This window comes from Phascolarctos cinereus, unplaced genomic scaffold, assembly GCF_003287225.1.
Source record: "Phascolarctos cinereus isolate Bilbo 61053 unplaced genomic scaffold, phaCin_HiC Scaffold_1;HRSCAF=81, whole genome shotgun sequence".
NCBI lineage: Eukaryota > Metazoa > Chordata > Mammalia > Diprotodontia > Phascolarctidae > Phascolarctos > Phascolarctos cinereus.
In genome coordinates this window covers 75,555,382-75,573,446 of record NW_027555514.1, presented here as the reverse complement: position 1 = coordinate 75,573,446, position 18,065 = coordinate 75,555,382, and the positions used below count along the sequence as shown (strand labels likewise).

General features: G+C 39.1%; 1 protein-coding gene across 1 annotated transcript; it reads right to left on the bottom strand.

Annotated features, from left to right (window-relative positions):
- Positions 1-8,139: 8,139 nt before the first annotated feature.
- KLF6 (KLF transcription factor 6) lies at positions 8,140-17,647 on the bottom strand. The gene is made up of 4 exons (XM_020990384.2): positions 17,259-17,647; positions 13,658-14,234; positions 12,075-12,198; positions 8,140-11,325 (listed from the first exon to the last, which is right to left on the bottom strand). The coding sequence occupies exons 1-4, from the start codon at positions 17,358-17,360 to the stop codon at positions 11,274-11,276; spliced, it is 855 nt and encodes a 284-aa protein (XP_020846043.1). The 5' UTR covers positions 17,361-17,647; the 3' UTR covers positions 8,140-11,273.
- Positions 17,648-18,065: the final 418 nt, after the last annotated feature.

The window sequence follows — 18,065 nt, the reverse complement described above, 5'->3', positions numbered from 1 at the left end:
ATGTCATTGTTATCCTAGATATACTCAGACCTATGTCTTCTTTTCAACCAATTCCAGCTATACAATTTTGTGCCAGCATGACTTAGGAGTCTGAATAACTGAACTGACTAAAGTTCAGCCCAGATAAGACTGAGATAATGCTGGTGAACAATTTGATTCAATTTAGCAAATATTTATTTAGTACCTGCTCTGTCTGAGGCACTTGCTAAGAACTCAGAATACAAATATGAAAACTCATATAGTGCCTGACTTCAAGGACCTTACAATCTTCTGGGAAGGCGAGGGAGAAAATCATGCAAATAAGTAGAGTACAAAGTAGAGTATGATGGGAGGCAAAGAAATGTAGTCAAAGTGTTCTATGAAAATATGAGGAGGAAATTTCCAGTGGAGCAAGCTGGGGACAACCTAGGAGGAAGATGAGGGGAAACTTTGCCCTGGAGGTGGCTCCAGAGTTGATTTTTGAAGGAAGGGAAAAAATTTTAAAAGCAGAGATTTGGAAAGTGTTCCAAAGCAAGGGGAATGATCTGTATGAATGCACAGAGGCAGAGGAAACAGATATTGACCCATTTCTTAATACCAAATGTATAAAAATGAATAATGTGATACTGGAAGAATACAGTAGTTTGGGGCCAGATAACATAGAGGGCCTTAAATGCCAGGCCTTACGAGGAGTTTGTATTTTGTATTATTTCCAAATAAGAATCATTAGAGATTTTTTTTAACAGTGGGGGTGACATTGTCCATGAGGAAGATTATTTTGAAAGTTGTGTGTAGGATAGATGGGAGAATGAATGAATGAATGAGCACTTATTTAGTATTTACTTTGTGCCAATCACTGTGCTAAGTGCTAGGAATAGAAAAACAAACAAAAAGACAATCTCAGCTTTCGACTCTAAATTCTAGTGGGGGAGACCACACATATAAGCGGTGGCCAGTGGGGAGGGCACTTTGGTTCAGAAAATTACAGAAATGGTGAGTGCAGGGAAGTAGGTTGACACAGTCCTCGAAATAATAGCAGGATTTATTTGATCAAGATTCCAGAAATGGAAGGTGGAAGGAGGAAAGGATAAATGTCTGGAAGCCAGGCATTTGGTTCCCAGGTTAGCAGGGCTATGAAGGGGGAGGGAGTAACTAGAGGTGAGATGTGTTGAGTACTACAGTTATCTAGGTGAGAGGTGATAAGGGTCTGAATTACAATGATGGCATCATCAACAGAGAGAAAGGGATGGAGGTGAGACATGTAAAAATGGACTCAAATGACTTAGCAATGGATTAGATGTGGTGGTTGGGGGAGAAGGAATGATCAAAGGTGACTTGAAAACTTTTGGTCCGGATCACAGGGATGATGGTAGTGCCTTCAACATAAACAGGGAATTTGTGAGAACTGTGTTTGTATTTTAATTTGAGGTGGACATGTTGAGCTTGAGTTGACTGTGTAATAGCCAGGTAGAGATAGAAGTACAGCAGACAGTTGGAGATATGGGTCTAGAATTCAGGAGGTAGGTTGGGACTGGGGAGAGAGAGAGAGAGAGAGAGAGAGAGAGAGAGAGAGAGAGAGAGAGAGAGAGAGAGAGAGAGAGAGAGAGAGAGAGATTGGAGTTATATAGGGATAGTTAATAATTGAACCATGGGGGCAATTGAGATTCCCCCAGACAAGAGGTTATATAGATAAAAGAGAGGAGAGCCAAAGACAACATCTTGGGGGTACATCCTTACTTATGGGGCAAGAGGAAGCCTATAAAGCAGTAGAGTAAAAGAAAGGCAAAAATATGCTCCTTGTTCTCCAAAAGATGAAGATGTCTCCAATGGAGGAGACAACTATGTTTATACAAGATATGTATGTATTACCAATGTACATGGTAAATTGGAGGTAATTTCAGAGGGAGGACACCAAGAGTGAGAAGAAACAGGAAAAACCTCATATAGAAAGTATGATTTGAGCTGAGGCTTGAAGAAAGCCAGGAGATAGAGATAAGGAGGGAGAACTTTGGGGGAGGGGGGGAACAACATTCAAACAAGGAGGAGGAGAAGCTGGGGGAAATGGTGTCATGGATGCCAAGGGAAGACAAAGTGTCAAAAGTATTTCAATGCTTCAGAATGGTAAAGAAGGATGAAGACTGCGAAATGTCCATTAGATGTCTCAAGGAAGAAGTTTTTGGTATCTTTTGAGCAAGCTTTTGCAGAGAGCTCCAGACTGAAGCCACATTGCAAGAGACTTAATAAAGCATGGATGAGGAGGTGGATCCTGTCTAGACTACTCTTTGTAGTGGTTTAGTGAGGAAGAAGAGGAAAGATATAAGATAACATCCTAAGGGGATAACTGGGTTGAGGGAAGGATTTTAAAGGATGAGAGTAACTTGATCATGTTTGTCAACAACTAGGAAAGATCCAGTATATAAGGACATAATGATGATGATGAAAAAGAGAGAATGATCCAGAGGAAGAACTCCTAGAGAAGAAAGGAAAGGGGAGGATTAGTGACAGGTAGTAGGTTTGAACACATCTTTGTCTGAGACTGGAACAAAGGAAGAAAAGGAGCAGTGAAGACCAAGAGATTTTGAGGTATAAAAGAGGAGATGAGGGATCTTTCAATAGATGTCCTCAATCTCCCAGGAAAGTAGAAAGTGAGATAATCCATCGAAAGATAGAAGTAAGGGGGCCAGGAGGTGAGTAGAGAACAGCTATTGTAGGAAATTCAATAAGGAGTCAAGCAAAGATGCATTAAAAATGCCAGTTGGTGGTGAGAGCCTAATGTAGATTAGGTCACATGAACCTGTAGTGGATCTAGTCACAATATTTTCATAATTTCTTCCAGGAGGATTCAGTGGCTTGAGAGTGGGAGTGTAGAAAACTGATGCTGAAAGTGAAAACTTGAGGATTAGCAGGGCATGAATAGGAAGGACAAGAGTTCAAGAGGTTCAAGGTTGAAAGACAATGCCTTAATGAATTATAGGGTCAAGACTTTGAAGGGTGAGAAGTGAGGCTAGACCAAGTGTGATTGCTTAGAATAGGAAGGGGCTGAGCTTATAAGGAGGGCCAAGAGCTGAGACAAGAGAAATTAGAAAAGGGGAGAGATAGAAGAACAGAAAGTTGTGGTAAGAGAGAAGAATTTCAGAGTTTAATATCTTGGAAGTTGAACAGTTTGGGTGGATGGTGATGTCCAAAGAGTGAAGACCACACCTTTTATGTGGTTGGAGTGGTGTTAAGACCAAGGGCAAAGGAGTTGAAGAGGTTGGTGAATTAAAGCACTAAGGATGTTCAAAGGGTCCTCAACCATTATGTTAAAGTCACCAAGAATAATGACATAGGTTGGCTAGAAAAGGACCCTGAGCTAAATTTGGAAGTAATGAGGAAGGAGGGACAATAGCCTGGAGACATGTGTATGAGACAAGAAAGATTTTGGACAGAGTGGTCTAATTAGACAACAGGAACTCCAGAAGAGGATACTGAGTGATAATAGCAGTAGAAAATAAGCAATGTGATGACTCATTCATTGGGGTGAAGATATGTTCGTGAGTGGGGTTGAGTATGAGAAAAAGAGCTGCTAGCTTTGGAAAAGTGACAAGGGATGATGTACCTTTAAGAAAAAGTCAGTTTTCAGTTAGCACCCCAAAATAAAAGGAGTATAAAGGAAGAAATCTAATCTTTCTCCTGTGTTTTCTTCCTTATGCATCAAGCCCAGAAAGTGGATATCTCACATATAGCCATATCATGCTTTTGTAGCTGCTTGTGGGGTGTGTGTGTGTGTGTGTGTGTGTGTGTGTGTGTGTGCGCCTGATTTGATGACCAAGGCAGATTTTAATTAGTGAACAGAGCAGTCACTGGATTTTGAAATGATAAAAGCAACAGGAAATATAGGCCACTAGATCTTGGCTATCAGTTTGGCTTCCTTGTGGATTTCCAGTATGAATCCATGCCTAATAGGGTCCATAAATGCCAGTTGGTTTGGATCCTGATTGTCTCCAAGCTGGGATCCTGAATCAGTGAATTACAAGAATATAGCTCATAAAAGAATCCAACTTGCTCAGTCTCAGGATAGAAGTTTAACCTTCCATCATCACCAGGAATGGGAGTATGTTTGGAACCCATCCCACAGTTCCCTCCCTGGATGAAATAGCCATGAGTACATCTCTGTGAACAATAGGTTCTCTTGATGTTGCTCTGGAAGATAATTCTGAAACACAAAGGTTACCAGATATTCTCTAGGAAAAGTATTTGGTAAATTCTCTTTAAATACAGCCCTAGAATTTTGATCTTTGGGGAATAATGTAAGATGGCCCTTTTAGAAATGGTCCTTTCTATTTGTTACTAATGATCTCCTTAAGGTATTTTATCTAAATGATTCATGTTTATATTACGTCCTGAGACAATTTTATCATGAAGGGTGTCCTTTAAAAAAAAACCACCACAAAACCAAAACCAAACATAATTAAAATACTTACATTTACTGATTAAAACCTTGGCCTATCTTTGAACTATGCATAAATAACATCATTTTTGGTGAGTTGTGAATATGAAACTGGATATGGGATTTAAAAACTACCAGCTATAGAAGATGATGACGTCAACCCAGCTTTTCTGTGCCTAGCCATCAGCTTTTGTATTTGCTCATCTTTTCTGTACATCATACATAAGAAATGAAAACTACGTGATGCTATCTGGTTTTATAGTGTGAGTTGATAACATTATTGTCATTAAATATCACATGTTGAGAAGAAATTCTTGCATAATCCAATGACATGTGGTAATGTGAAACTTGAGAAATTTAGAGGAACATTTTCCCACATCAGATAACCCATGCAAGTCATCTATATACATTTACACTGTAATTCGAGAAAGATAAAATTTTAGATGGTGATGACTGGCAGTACAGACTTTTATTTCTAAAATTTTAAAAGGGATTTATGAGAAAATAGTAAGTGAATATTTTTTCACAAATTATTTGAAGTCTGGGTAGTTTAACTTACTGCAAAACTCATTCGCTTACCACATGACCTCTTGTTTTTCAAGCACATGGGGTATGTAAGGGGAAGTAAAGGATTGAGTAATGAAGGTTTGAAGGGATAAATATGCACCAATGTGCACTCTAGATACATTAATATTTTATTAGAAGAGTCTACAGCAATCAGGCACACCAGCCTGGCTTATAGCAAGACATGTGGTATCTGGATTTTTTTAATTGTGATTTTCCCATTCAGAAATGTTTTGAGAATTACGATTAAAATTACCCAGAGTGAAACAGAGAAAACTTGTGATATAAAATAAATCTCATTAAATACACTTCTGTTGTATTACCTAATTTTTGTGATGCATGGGCCTAATTTTCCTCCCTTTATATTTTAACTGTGTAAGTGAGGTGATTCTCATGGATTAATACAAGATGTCACATGCCCAATTGCTTTCTATACCTCCTTAAACATTAAAAATAAAGATGTGCCATCTGTCTCCCATCATGTAGGCAATCCAAAATAATTACTTTTGTTTTCTCAGTATTAAAGAACATTTTACAATGCCCTGGTGATACAACATAACAAAGTTTCTTTTAATTTATTTCATAAATTAAAAAAAATTTTGGGGGGTGATTGATGATTCTGTATCATCCCCTAACATTGGCTTTTCAAGAGAGCTAGGGAGCAACGGTGGTTGGGAGGGGAAATAGGGAGAACTCTGCTTTGGACAATAGACAGACACAGATGGGGAAAGGACAAGGAAAGGCAAGAGAAGAGAAAAGGTAAAATAGTCATGCAGTGTTGGCACAAGCTAAAAAAGCGATTCACGAAGTGGTAAGACTGTGGTCTTTTGATCTGTACTCCCTCCCCATAGTGGTTAAGCATTTAGTCATAGGTAGACTCATTTCTTCCCCTCCCTTCTTTCCCACCTGGCTGAAGCCTGAGGTGGGAGAGTGCAAGACTTGGTTCTTTGTGCGGTCTAAGGACCACTCTTGTACGGGGTCTGGAGAGAAGGTCATACTTTCAATGCAGAAATGACTTTGTTTGCCCTATTGACTGCTATTATCAAAGGCCAAAGGTTATTTAGGGACTTCTCCTTTTTCCATTTCAAGTTAAAGGCAAATTATCTTTAACCAAAAAAAAAATTTTTTTTGAAAAACCACAACAAAAAAAGGTAAATGTCTGAACTTGTAATCTAAATTTCACCCTTCACTTACAGACCATGGAACCATCAATTTCCATAACCAGAAGGGAACTTAGAAATGATGTCATACAAAACCCTTTTTTTACATATGAGGAAACTGAGGCTCAGAAGTGTGAAATGACATGTATGTGCTAGACACAATGCTTATTGAATAGTCCAGTTACACAGCTAGTGTTCTAGTGAAGTCAACAGTAGACCAGGGTTTCTTAACCTTTTTTGTGTACCCCCTTTGGCAATCTAGAGAAGTCTATGGACTCCTTCTCAGAATATAATTTTTTAGCTGCATAAAATAAATAGGATTACAAAGGAAACTAAGTATCTCAGAATAGTTATCAAAACATTCTTTTAGAAACCAAGTTCATGGACCCCAGGTTAAGAGCTCTGGGACTAGACTCTTTTCTTCCTTTTTGCTGTTTTTTTTTTTTAAACGTTGGGCAAGCCACCAGAAGTGGTATATGTTGAAATGTCACCCCCTCTCCCAAACAGCACTCTGATTTGCAGCTTCTTTCTTGCACAAGTTTTTGCAATAACCTGGTTTGAACATAACTTAGTTCTTCAGTGCAGTCTTTGTATGACAAACTGGCCCCATCTTAATAGCAGCCTAGAGTGCACTATCAGCCCTTTATTTAGACTGTACAGTCATAGCGATTCCACTATTAGTCATCCTGACATGTATTTCAGAATGCAACACACCCAGTGAATACTGGAAAAAAAATTTAATCTGCACTCAACTCTCCCCTTCCCCCCTCCACTCTGTTCCGATTTCTGGTATTTTTAATAGCAGTTGTAGACAGGCAATGATTTGGAATTTCTTTATCTTGGACCGAATTCCAACTTCTCCTACCTACCATTTAAAGTAAAATCCAGCAACCCAAGTTTAACCTCTACTTATTTCACACTCACACTTAACAAATTGGATAACTTCAATCTTCATTATAGAAGTATTTATAAAGTGATCCATACTCTTTCCAGCGGCAGACTGGCTTAATGTTCATACTGGGAAATTTCCATAGTCTATATATTTTCCCTGATATCCTACAAATTTACTGCCAAAAAATGATAGTGATTTCATTCACATATCATATCACTAGCTTTATTCTAATCTTAGATCTTTAAATGACATGTCTGAATTCCTGCAAATCTATGTAGCATTTAATTCACCAAACCTAGTAAAAAGTATTTGGGACAGCTATAATTTAAATCTTGTTAAAAAAAAGTTTCTTTTTAATGTCAATAATATTTTTAAAAACACACATGCCTACATAGAACTTTTCTCAAACTGCTGTTGGTTTTTAGAAATTGGGGAATAAATTAGCCTAAAGCTGTTATAAAATAATCCTTTACCTCTCCTGAATTTTATTGGGTAGTAGATTTTGCTATCCCAATCAAGGAACAGATAGAAAAGTATGGGTATTGCTCCCAGGCTTACCTCCCTTTTTTCTCATTAGTCACTGCCCATTCCACCTTATACAAGGTGTGGATGGCTCAGGAGATGAATGAATACCCTGTCATGTTACTGCTTAATTGGAGCAAGAGTGCTGGAATGTAAAGCCTGTTCCATGGACGATAGTGAAAGCAATCAGTCCACTAGCTTCTTTGGGTCCAGATGCCTCTAACAGTGCCTTTTCCTAGCTTGAGTGACAGGAATTTAAAAAATAGCCAAGTGTTTTCCAACAGTGGCCCAAAGCCAAGTTGTTGTTTTTGTAAGTCTGCTCAGAAGTATACAGTGTTTGAGAGCAATACCAGGCTCTTCCTTCTACCCAGATTCTGGGATGGGATAAGCTCACAGGAAGGGGTGTGTGTGTGTGTGTGTGTGTGTGTGTGTGTGTGTGATGGGATAACCTCACAGGAAGGGGTGTGTGTATGTGTGTGTGTGAAATTATTTTGTGTTTCATATTTGATCATTTACCAAATAGGAAGCAGGGCACAATTAACACAGCAGGAATTAAAAGAACAAAACAAAACTAAAAACAAACTAGACCGGAATTGCTGATAAGAATTTTTTTTATGTTATTCCAATAAAAAATACATTCATACAGAAATATAACAATCTTGCAAAAAACAATTTCAAATAAAATCTTGTAAAACAAAATTTTACAAAAATCTTACAAAGATTCTTTAGATAACAGGGTGCTTCAAAAAAAAGAGAAATTTCACTAATAGAAATTTTTTTTAAATTTCAAGCAAAAATTTCAGCTTGATTGAGGCTCAGTTATCACCTGAACAGAATGTACTTCTTATGTACTTGCTTATTATGAAAATTACAGGCATTGACATACATGGCACTCAGCTCCACCCCATTCAAACAACTCTGATGGTATTTCGTAAGTGAGACAAGCCAGTGCAAGGGTTTTTTTGTCTGTTTTTTGTTTTTTGTTTTTGCTTTTGTTTACCTTCTTGCTTAACAGGATTGTTATGGCTAAGCAGAGCATGGCCAAAAAAGGAGTTCTCAAACCCAGCAAATCAAATTTCTGGATTTTGAATTGCCAAAAGAAATAAAAAAGTGCATTTTTCCCTTAAGCAAAATGAAATGAGTTATTCAGGCAAACGTATTCATCCAAACCAGATAAAAACCAGTTATGTGAGCCCTAGTCATCACTCATTTCTAGGAAGATCAAACAAAATACTAGCCCAGCCAGACTTATATGTATGTGTCTATATATATATATACACACACACATATATATATACATATATAGACATACACACACACACACACACACACACACATATATATATATATATATTTTTTTAAAAAATCCACACCCAGAAGCAAACAGCTGGATGAAATATTAGCTGTCAATGTCATAATGTGACAATGTGGGAAAACTTTCGAGTTTGAGAGAATGCTCTGAAAAATCTACATGTTGGAAAACACAGATTCATCTGCATATAAAGTGAACAACAACAAAAAAAGATCCACAGTAATCAGCTTACTGCTCAATCTTCTAATGAGTTTGATGCCCAAAAAACAAAACCCTTGGTGGATTTTGCTAGAATCTGACCAGCCTGCCAGTATTCAGGCCATGCCATTCTGGAACAGCCCAAGAGTCACTCACTGATCCAGACAGCCAAACACAGTCAGCAGGCTGGCACAGACTCCAGGTCAACAAAGCCTTTAGCAAACCTTTAAGCTGAAAAGAATGCCTCCAAAAAGAGAGATTGTAGTTTCCATGTATTTGCCTCCTTTATGGCCATATTGAAATATTTCTTCACAGGCTGTGGAATTTCCTAGCTAAACATTCTAATTTCTCCTTTTTTTAAAAAAAATATTTATATATTATCTATATATATATATATACACACATACACATACTGTACACACAAATATACATACACAAGAATTCTGCCCACTTTTTAAAAAAGTATTATACTTTCTGTATTACCAACAGATAGCTAGATATATATGTGAAATTTGTGCCTTCTAAGCAATACATTAACATCTTCTTCTTATACTTCTGCATCTTTAATATGTGTGAAAACTTTACATATTAAATACAGTTTGGGGTGTGTTATCTATACAATTGTTGTGCAAGGTCCGTATAAAAATCTGAAGGTGGCAGAGTTGGTCAGGAATTCAATTAGTGTGTGTATTACACTTTAACACTGACAGTCAAGTTGTCAAAAATAGCAAACAAATACTGACATGTTGAGGGAGGTTTTCATTTCTATGTTTGTCTCTGTGAAGGAGGACCTCAAAGACTGAGTGTGTGTGTGTGTGTGTGTGTGTGTGTGTGTGTTTGTTTTCTGTATTATACATTGATACAGTACAATGCCAGGTGAAAAAAGAGCCTTAATAAAGCATGCATCACCCATACCCCTGTATGAGACCCCCCCCAACAAGAGAAGGTCACTTGCATAAGGCACCATTATTAAGGTCAACAGTGCATTAACAGCTAGAAAACCAGAAATTAGTCCTCAAGGCATAAATAAGAGAAACAGCTGCATGAGAAATCAGTTTCTAAGCTACAGTGGTTTTATCCACCCAACAGAAAATTTTTTTCAGGTTCCATACATAATGTAACATTAGACCAGTGATTCCCAAACCCTGGCTCTGTGAAACCCCCACAATGTATACAATTATCTCACGGGGGTGCCATAAAAATTCTCCAAATTAAATTTAATTTCCATTTAAAAAAAATAATTCTGTGCCACCACTGCACTTTTAGGGGGAGGGAGTGTTGTAAAAATTAAATAACAACAATAACAACAACAAATAATAATAATAATCATAAAAATAATAATTATAATAATGTGTTGCAAGTCCAAGATGGCTGGGAATCACTGCATTAGACCAATTGTATCTTAGCTGCTCTTTAACTGGAATCAAAATTGCAGTCCTGATTAAAGAATGGAAAAGCATATAGTTCCCCGGAACCATGCATTATCTTTGTATTATAATGAAAAGTTATAGTTGTGTTATATTTGTAAATACACAGCTTATACAATGGATTACAAATGAGCTCTGTAGCAAGTAAAACAAGCTACCTGACACATTGCACGTTTAATAGCTGCACCAGACACCCAAAGCTTCTCTCACCCAGGAAAGGGGGCCTCCCCCTTACCCCAGTCTTTACTCTGGGGTCCTGACTTCCCACTCCCACCCTCCATTTTTTCCCCCTCTTTTTTTTTTTGTTTTTGTTTAAAAAAAAAAAGGTGCAGACCCTCCCCCCCAGGAAATGATTGGTGGTCGTCCCATCTCATGGTATGTTCCTCACACACAAAACATTCAAACTAACTTTTTCATCTCTCGCAGCAAAACTACCACAAGATTAAAAAAAGTATGCCTCATCATACAGTCACGAATAGATCCTCAACATACAGTCAGCCCAATCATTAACATTCTCAGTGCACATGCTCACGGCAAAGGCTTAGGAGCCACTCAGAAGGTTAGGTACCAGTGAATGAGTCCGGGAAAACCCAAACCTCATGCACCACGGTTGCGATGCCACTTCTTACATGACTTTATTAGCCCTCAAAAGACCTTCAAGTTAGAGGTCCTGGAGGCAACTGGGTAGGGTGCAAAATGGCATGCTTTTTGGCTGGGACACGCATCCCTCCTCACAAGGCTGTCTCAACCTTGCAGCCGCTTAGCCCACAGGATTCACCTCTTGACCCATTCAGAGGTGCCTCTTCATGTGAAGGGCCAGGTGATCAGACCTGGAAAAACACCTGCAAAATAAAATAAAATAAAGATTTATGCTGCATGCTCTGTGACTCTATAGTGTAATGATGTCTTTCTATCCCCACTCCAAAAAATCTGAAGGGCATTCTTTGGTTCATAAACATTTTGTCAAAGGTACCCTACATTTCCATTTTATAGGAATGAAGGTTGTAGCTGACCTCTGATTTCTATTTCAGGAAGTCTCAATTTAGTGGTTGAACACAATGCCCTTAGGGATGTTTGATCTTCATAATTTGGAATGGAGAGCCTTTCTGAAGAAGAGGCCTGCTTTAATATGCCAAAGGGATAATATTACATTTCTTCCTGAAAATCTTTTGTTAGGCAGCTAGGTGGTGCCTCAGATCCTCATTAGCTGTGTGATCCTAGGCAGATCATTTAACCTTTCTCAGCCTCAGTTTCCTCACGTGTAGAATGGGGATAATAATAGCCCCTGCCTCCCTGGTTGGTTGTGAGGAGCAAATGAAAACATATGTCAAAAAAAAAATTGTAATTCTTAAAAGTACTGTATAAGTGCTAGCTATCATCATTATTATTATGATGAAAATGAACAAAATTTTCTTGATATTTTAGTCTGTGAAGACTAGGGCCAATAAAAATACTGCTGGTAATGAAGAATAATAATTATCTTTACATGTGAAATTTCTTTAAGACAAAAAAAGGATGGGGGGAGGCTTTGTCTGGGTCTTCCACTTAACACCTTGAGGATTTTTTAGAGAAGTAATCTCCATTCACATACCTGTCACAGTGAGTACATTTAAAAGGCTTGGCACCCGTGTGCTTTCTGAAATGTCTTGTTAACTCATCGCTTCTTGCAAAACGCCATTCACACCCTTCCCATGAGCATCTGTAAGGCTTTTCTCCTACAAACGAAACACATCATTGGTCAACTGTGACTTCACTGAAACAAAGATGAGCACAGCTCAGAGCAAAAATACACACCAAGTCCCCAACTCATTTATGACCAAGTTCAGAGCTTCCAAAAACGTGCCTCAGGTACAGAATCCAAAAACACTTACCATCAAAGACAATACTAATTTATGGCAATAGATATTAAGAAGCATAATTTCTGGTGACATTCTTTTAGTACTCTATAGGGACTTCAAATTTTGGCAAAGTCTCTCTCTACATATACAATTACAGTAATGGAAGTTAATATCTACAAGACAATGCCAGAGATTGGTGAAATATATCATACATGATGTACCTGACCCTACCTCCCTACACACTCTTCCCCATGGAATGGGAATGACCAGTTTTCATTGGATCTTTCTACTTCTCTTGAAAATTCAATTGTATTCACACTTCCAGATAACAACCAGATAACTTTAAAAAAAAAATTCCTCAAATCAAGTCATGACCTAGAAGCCATTTGTTAATCAACAGTGCTACCAGGAAATGTCAAATAAAGCATACTACTACTTGTGAATAGTATACTTATGAATAAAACCCAGACCCTAATGTAATAGATGGAATGGGAATTAGGAAGCTTCTATTTTGAGTCTAGCTGTCTCTAACCAGCTGGGTGACCTTGAATAAGTAGCTTTACTTCCATATAAAATGAAAGGGTTGGACAAAGTAATTGCTAAGGTCTTTTCCAGCTCTCAAAAGTCAGATTTTCATTCTGACTGCTAATGGTGCTAGCCACTTTCTTTCTTCCTTTTTTTTAAGGCACCTTTTATAAATTAGGCTGTATTTAATTTACAATAACATATACTGGAGAGCCCTAGTCAAATAATAAGTGCTTGGCAAATGTGTTTTGATTGGCTGGAGTGCAGTCATGTTAAGCTCTCACATATACTATAAACACACAAGTACAGTATGTCACATCAATACTAATGTACACTATACTGCTAGGAGACCACCTGCTCCTGGGCTCTTTAATTAATTAAAAATGAAGCTAAAAGGAGACAATTTAAGACTTCATCCAATTCTTTTATATGGAGAATGTAATAAGAGGCCCTCAATTAGATGAATGGGAGGTGGGGGGGGAGGTGGGGGGAAGGGGGAGAGGAGGAGAATGGCAGCAGCAAGGAATAGGCTTAGGCTTTCTGTATGCTTAACTTGAAACCCTGCCATTCTTCCACGACAATCAACCAGTCTTTTCAGAATTTGATTCTGTCCTCAAAAAGATTCAACTCTTTGATGAAAAGAATGAGGAAATGATGTCTTGAATGCTGGTAAACCTCTGGTGTGACTACATCATCTCCCAGGCTCTGGGCTCTCACCCAGAGCTTGTGTAATACAATGACAACATGAAATTCAGGGTATTCCCTATTGGTAACCAGGCTTAACCCCTTTGGTTGACTAGGATGGACTGACCTGTATGAGTGCGCTGATGTGCTTTGAGATGCGAGCTTTTGGTGTAAACTTTCCGACAGCCATTGAAATGGCACCGGTGGACTCGTCTCCGACCATCTGGGGAGGCATCACCACTGACCTTCTCACCAGTCTTGCCCACAGTCCCAGTACGAATTTTACCCGGTGAATGCAATTCACCAGGCATACAATTCCACAGTTGAGAGGAAGGTTCTCTGCCCAGTTCCGGGGAAGAAGGAGGAGTGGAAGTGACAGAAGAACTCAAATTTCCTGAACTGGCTAAGACTTCACTTATTGGATCAGAGGTAAATTTAGTAGTAGGTGAAAGTTCCTCAGTGCTGTCAGATGATTCACTGCTCACATCTGAATTTAAGCTGTTGGTCTCTAGGCTCTGGCTGAAACTCTGACTGATTGGACTGTCCTCTTTAGGACTAGAACAAATTTTCAGTTCTGATTCTTCCTTTTTCTCTCGAGCCAGAATAATTTTGGTCCACAGATCTTCTTGGCTTTCAAATTTAATATCCGATGCTGACACACAGCAGGGTTCACTCTGGAGGTACCGTTCCAACTCTAAGCAAGTCTATGCAAAAAAGAAAAAATTTTAAAGTCAGATCAATTTATAAATACTAAAAATGGAAGTGAAAGTAAATTTAAAAAAAACATGCAAAAAAAAAAAAGGAAAAACAACCCTGGTACTGTAAAACCAAAATTTAGAATCTTTTTACAATTAAGAAACATTCGGAATGCAGAAAATGGATATTACATTAACTCAGTTTCCAAACACTGGACAACAATTTAGAAGAAAAGCTAAAAGATGAAACTTGTCTTACTTAGCTTTTCAAATGTTAGACTAGTGAGTCAAATGAGTGATGATCTCTAAGCTGATTTTTATTATTGTTACTAGTGTTGACGTTTCTAATGAGTTTCCCAGTAAACTACACACGCACAAAACCAGCTTCCCAAACATACACCCCTAACAGGTTTAACCAGATTATCTGCCATTCTAAAGAACAGTCTTTATTAATAAAGGCAAAGTCATTCATCCTATGCATGCACCTAGCACACATTCATACGACACAGGACAGAAGCACGCTACTGCATCCAGTGTAGTTTGACAGGCTCACTTAAAAATGGAGCTGACTTGTCATAGCATAATGCCACATTCTAGTATGGTGGCAGCTAGCTGACAATCTGTATTCCCGGACATCAATGGAGCTGCTGATAAACCACCCATTTCCTGTGTATTAGAGACCTAGGAGACTTTCAAAGAATGTCATTTCTAAGGGCTGGGCCATGCACATAACCACATAACTTTAACTACTTCTATAGTGGTCAGAGACACAGAGAATTTCACCAGCAGCAGGAGAGGAGGAAAAGTTTCAGAACAGCAATATGCTATTGTAAAAAAGATGCAAAAGGGGAAATTACTCTAAGGCCCTGCTGGGAGTCCCACAATGAACAAGAACTTTATCTACTGGCCAAGAGTACAACTGTATGAGTCATCACTCTATTTCTTTCACGCAATGCCAAAGAAGACTTCCTTTTGAAAATCTGACCAACGGCCAAGAAAGTACTCTGTTCAAATATACATGCAGTGTGACATGTACAACGGTTCCCCCCCAACCCCCAACAACCAACCTTTCAAGTGGCTACAACTGCCGAGATCAGCATCCCCTCTCCCCACCATTTCAAACTTTCTAGCCACTGGAAAAAAAATGGTAGGAAACATTTTAGGATTAAAATTGTTTGTTTTTTCCCCCTCTCTCATTTCCACTAGGATTAGTTGTTTGTATGTCCATATTAGGTTGCCTACGGACAATGATACTGGTTAAGTTCCTACATCAAATTCTACTCATTTCATCAACATAACTCTTCTATGCAACCCTGTAGCCTTCTAAGCAAAGCCTATCCCAAAACCACACATTTCACTCTAGCTGGCTGCCTTAGAAATATGTTGTAGTATACATTTCTTTTCTTCCCTCCCTCTCCCACCTCCCTTCAGACTTGTCACATGCAAGCAAGGGGGAAAATCATTATATTCTATATACACCTATAATTAGACAAGCTTCGCTATAGTACATATTAAGATACAGCAAAGAAAAGAGACAGCACAAAATATTTTATTGATCCTTCAAGGAAACAGGAAAGAACATTTATTGAGATCTAGTTAAACTTTAATAATCCGCCTAATTTAAATTCTCCATTATGTAGATGAGCAATATGGACCAGAATGAATCTCTCTGTGAGTTTAAATGCCTCTGATGGCTACTGGGAGCCAATTCTGGCTTTTTGCCCAAATCCCAAATGCCTGAAGGAAACTACTTAGATCAATTTCAATCACGTACTAGGGAGCTGCTTCTTTGAGGACGAAAAAAAAAGGGGGGGGCGAGTAAGGGAAGAAAGGATTGCAAACAATTAAACAAGACACGTGAAAGCTGCAACCCTTTGTATTTCGTCTTTCTAAATAAGGTTTCTGGTCTTCCAAACCAACAGGAAAATAGGTGATTTGATCATTCACTTAGTGAATAAGGGAAACAAGACAGCCGGGGCTGACAGACAACAACAGATCCTCCATATATATATTTAAAGACAATGGAAGAAGTGGGGAAGTCTATTTCGCCTGGAGAAATTCAACCAATCAAGAAAGGGAGAAAAAAAAATCAAAATCAAAAACAAAAGCTTAAAAAAAAATCCAGTCGCATTAAAACGCCAGAAGCCTCCGATCTCCTATGCAAACTAAGACTTGAAGCAATTAGCAGGACAGGCTCACTGTCATATGACTGACAAGTCACTGGTCGTGCAAATAGATTTTTTTTTCCTTTTGGCTGATCAACAAGAGTAGACGGTAAGAAAATCAGGCAAAACCTAGGCAAATCTTCCAAATTCCCCGGGGGACGGAAAGAGGGGCAGAAATTTGTTAACGAGATAGGAAATAAGCTGGTAGATATTTCTACCAGGAAAAACTACAAATCATATATGTGTATATATACTATATGTATTTACATTTTAGAAGTATTCGCACACACAAACACACACATACACACACACCCCCCAAAAAAGAAAAAAAAAGCCAAAACAAAAAACAAACAAAAACAAAAACCCTAAAAAAAATCCTTTGGCAGTAAAGGCAAGTTCATATGACAAGATCCAGCTGTGGAGTTTGGACCCGATACAAGCACAAAACTTCTGCCAAGGGCTCGGTACGGGGATCTAGCTAACGCAAGGCTGGGAGAGTTTGGCTCTCCGCTCAGGCGGTTGCCGCTGAGACGGTCCAAAATGGCAAAAACACTCTCGGAACAACTGATCTACAGCTCCAGTCTACTGAAAATGACAACTCCCCTTCCCAATGTGAGATGCACTCAAAAAGTGTATTGAAAACAACAGGCATTTGAACAAGATTAAAAAAAAAATCCTAATTTAAAAAAATTTCCCCAAAAAACCAAAAAAAAAATCTATCTATATATACATAGAGATAGGCAGCTTCAATCACACACACTCTTAATTTTTTTTTTCCTCCATTCACTCCTTTTTCCTCAGTGCACCGGCGATACTGGGCATTTTTTTTTTTAAAACTCTGCGCCTTGTAATGAAAATCCCTATTTACCTGTTGCCAATATTCTTCCAGGGATGGTAAAGCTGAGAAGTAACCAGTGTCATGCACAATCTGGAGTTCCTGGAAGATGCTGCACATTGGGAGAACATCCATGTCTGGTTGGAAAATAAAGTCAATTCTGTTGTAAAAAATAGGGAGGTGTGTGGTCTGTAGTCAGAGAGATTTAAAACTCTCTCCCGAAATCACAAGAGTCAATTCCTGCAGAAGAGGTGAAAGTTTCATGCAAACTCAATTGCACAGCAATTAGAAGCCTCAAATTCTGATTCTCCTGGATCACAGAGACTTGCTCAGGAGCCTACACAATATTTGCAAACACTGAACTGACTGCAAACGTAACCCCTGCAAAACTTCCCTATTCAAAGCTCTTCTGCCAGCCTCTTCCCCCCCTCCCTCCTCCTCCACCGCCTCCTCCTCCTCCTCCTTCGGCCTTGGCTCCCCCCACTTCTCCCCTCCCCCCCACGTGATCAGCTCTTGCGCCGGCTCCGCAAGCGGCCCAATCGCTATCTACCCGTCCTGGAAGCCGTGCGCCTATGATGTCAGCTTCGACCAGTAGCCACCCGCGGCTCATGGCTGCCCCGCCTGGCGTGACCGAACGTCTCCGTTACGGCTTCCACTATTGGAGCAATTCGAAATTTCCCCAACTTTGATTGGTGGGCGGCCGTGCAGGCTATTTTTAGCAGGGTATATAGGGCACGAGCTCCCGGGCTGCCCGAAGAGTTGGTGCGGTATCGTTGCTCTGTGGTGCAGGGGTTTCAGTCCTGCCCGCTGCCGCTGCGAGCGTGGCTGAGCCACTGCGGG

Bases quoted from the DNA above. Each gene is read 5' to 3' on its own strand.
- KLF6 (XM_020990384.2), bottom strand. From the start codon at position 17,360: ATGGATGTTCTCCCAATGTGCAGCATCTTCCAGGAACTCCAGATTGTG. The intron at 14,235-17,258 runs GTAAATAGGGAT...TTTTTTGCATAG, and splicing joins TGGAAGAATATTGGCAACAG to ACTTGCTTAGAGTTGGAACG. The intron at 12,199-13,657 runs GTCAGTCCATCC...TTTCGTTTGTAG, and splicing joins ACATCAGCGCACTCATACAG to GAGAAAAGCCTTACAGATGC.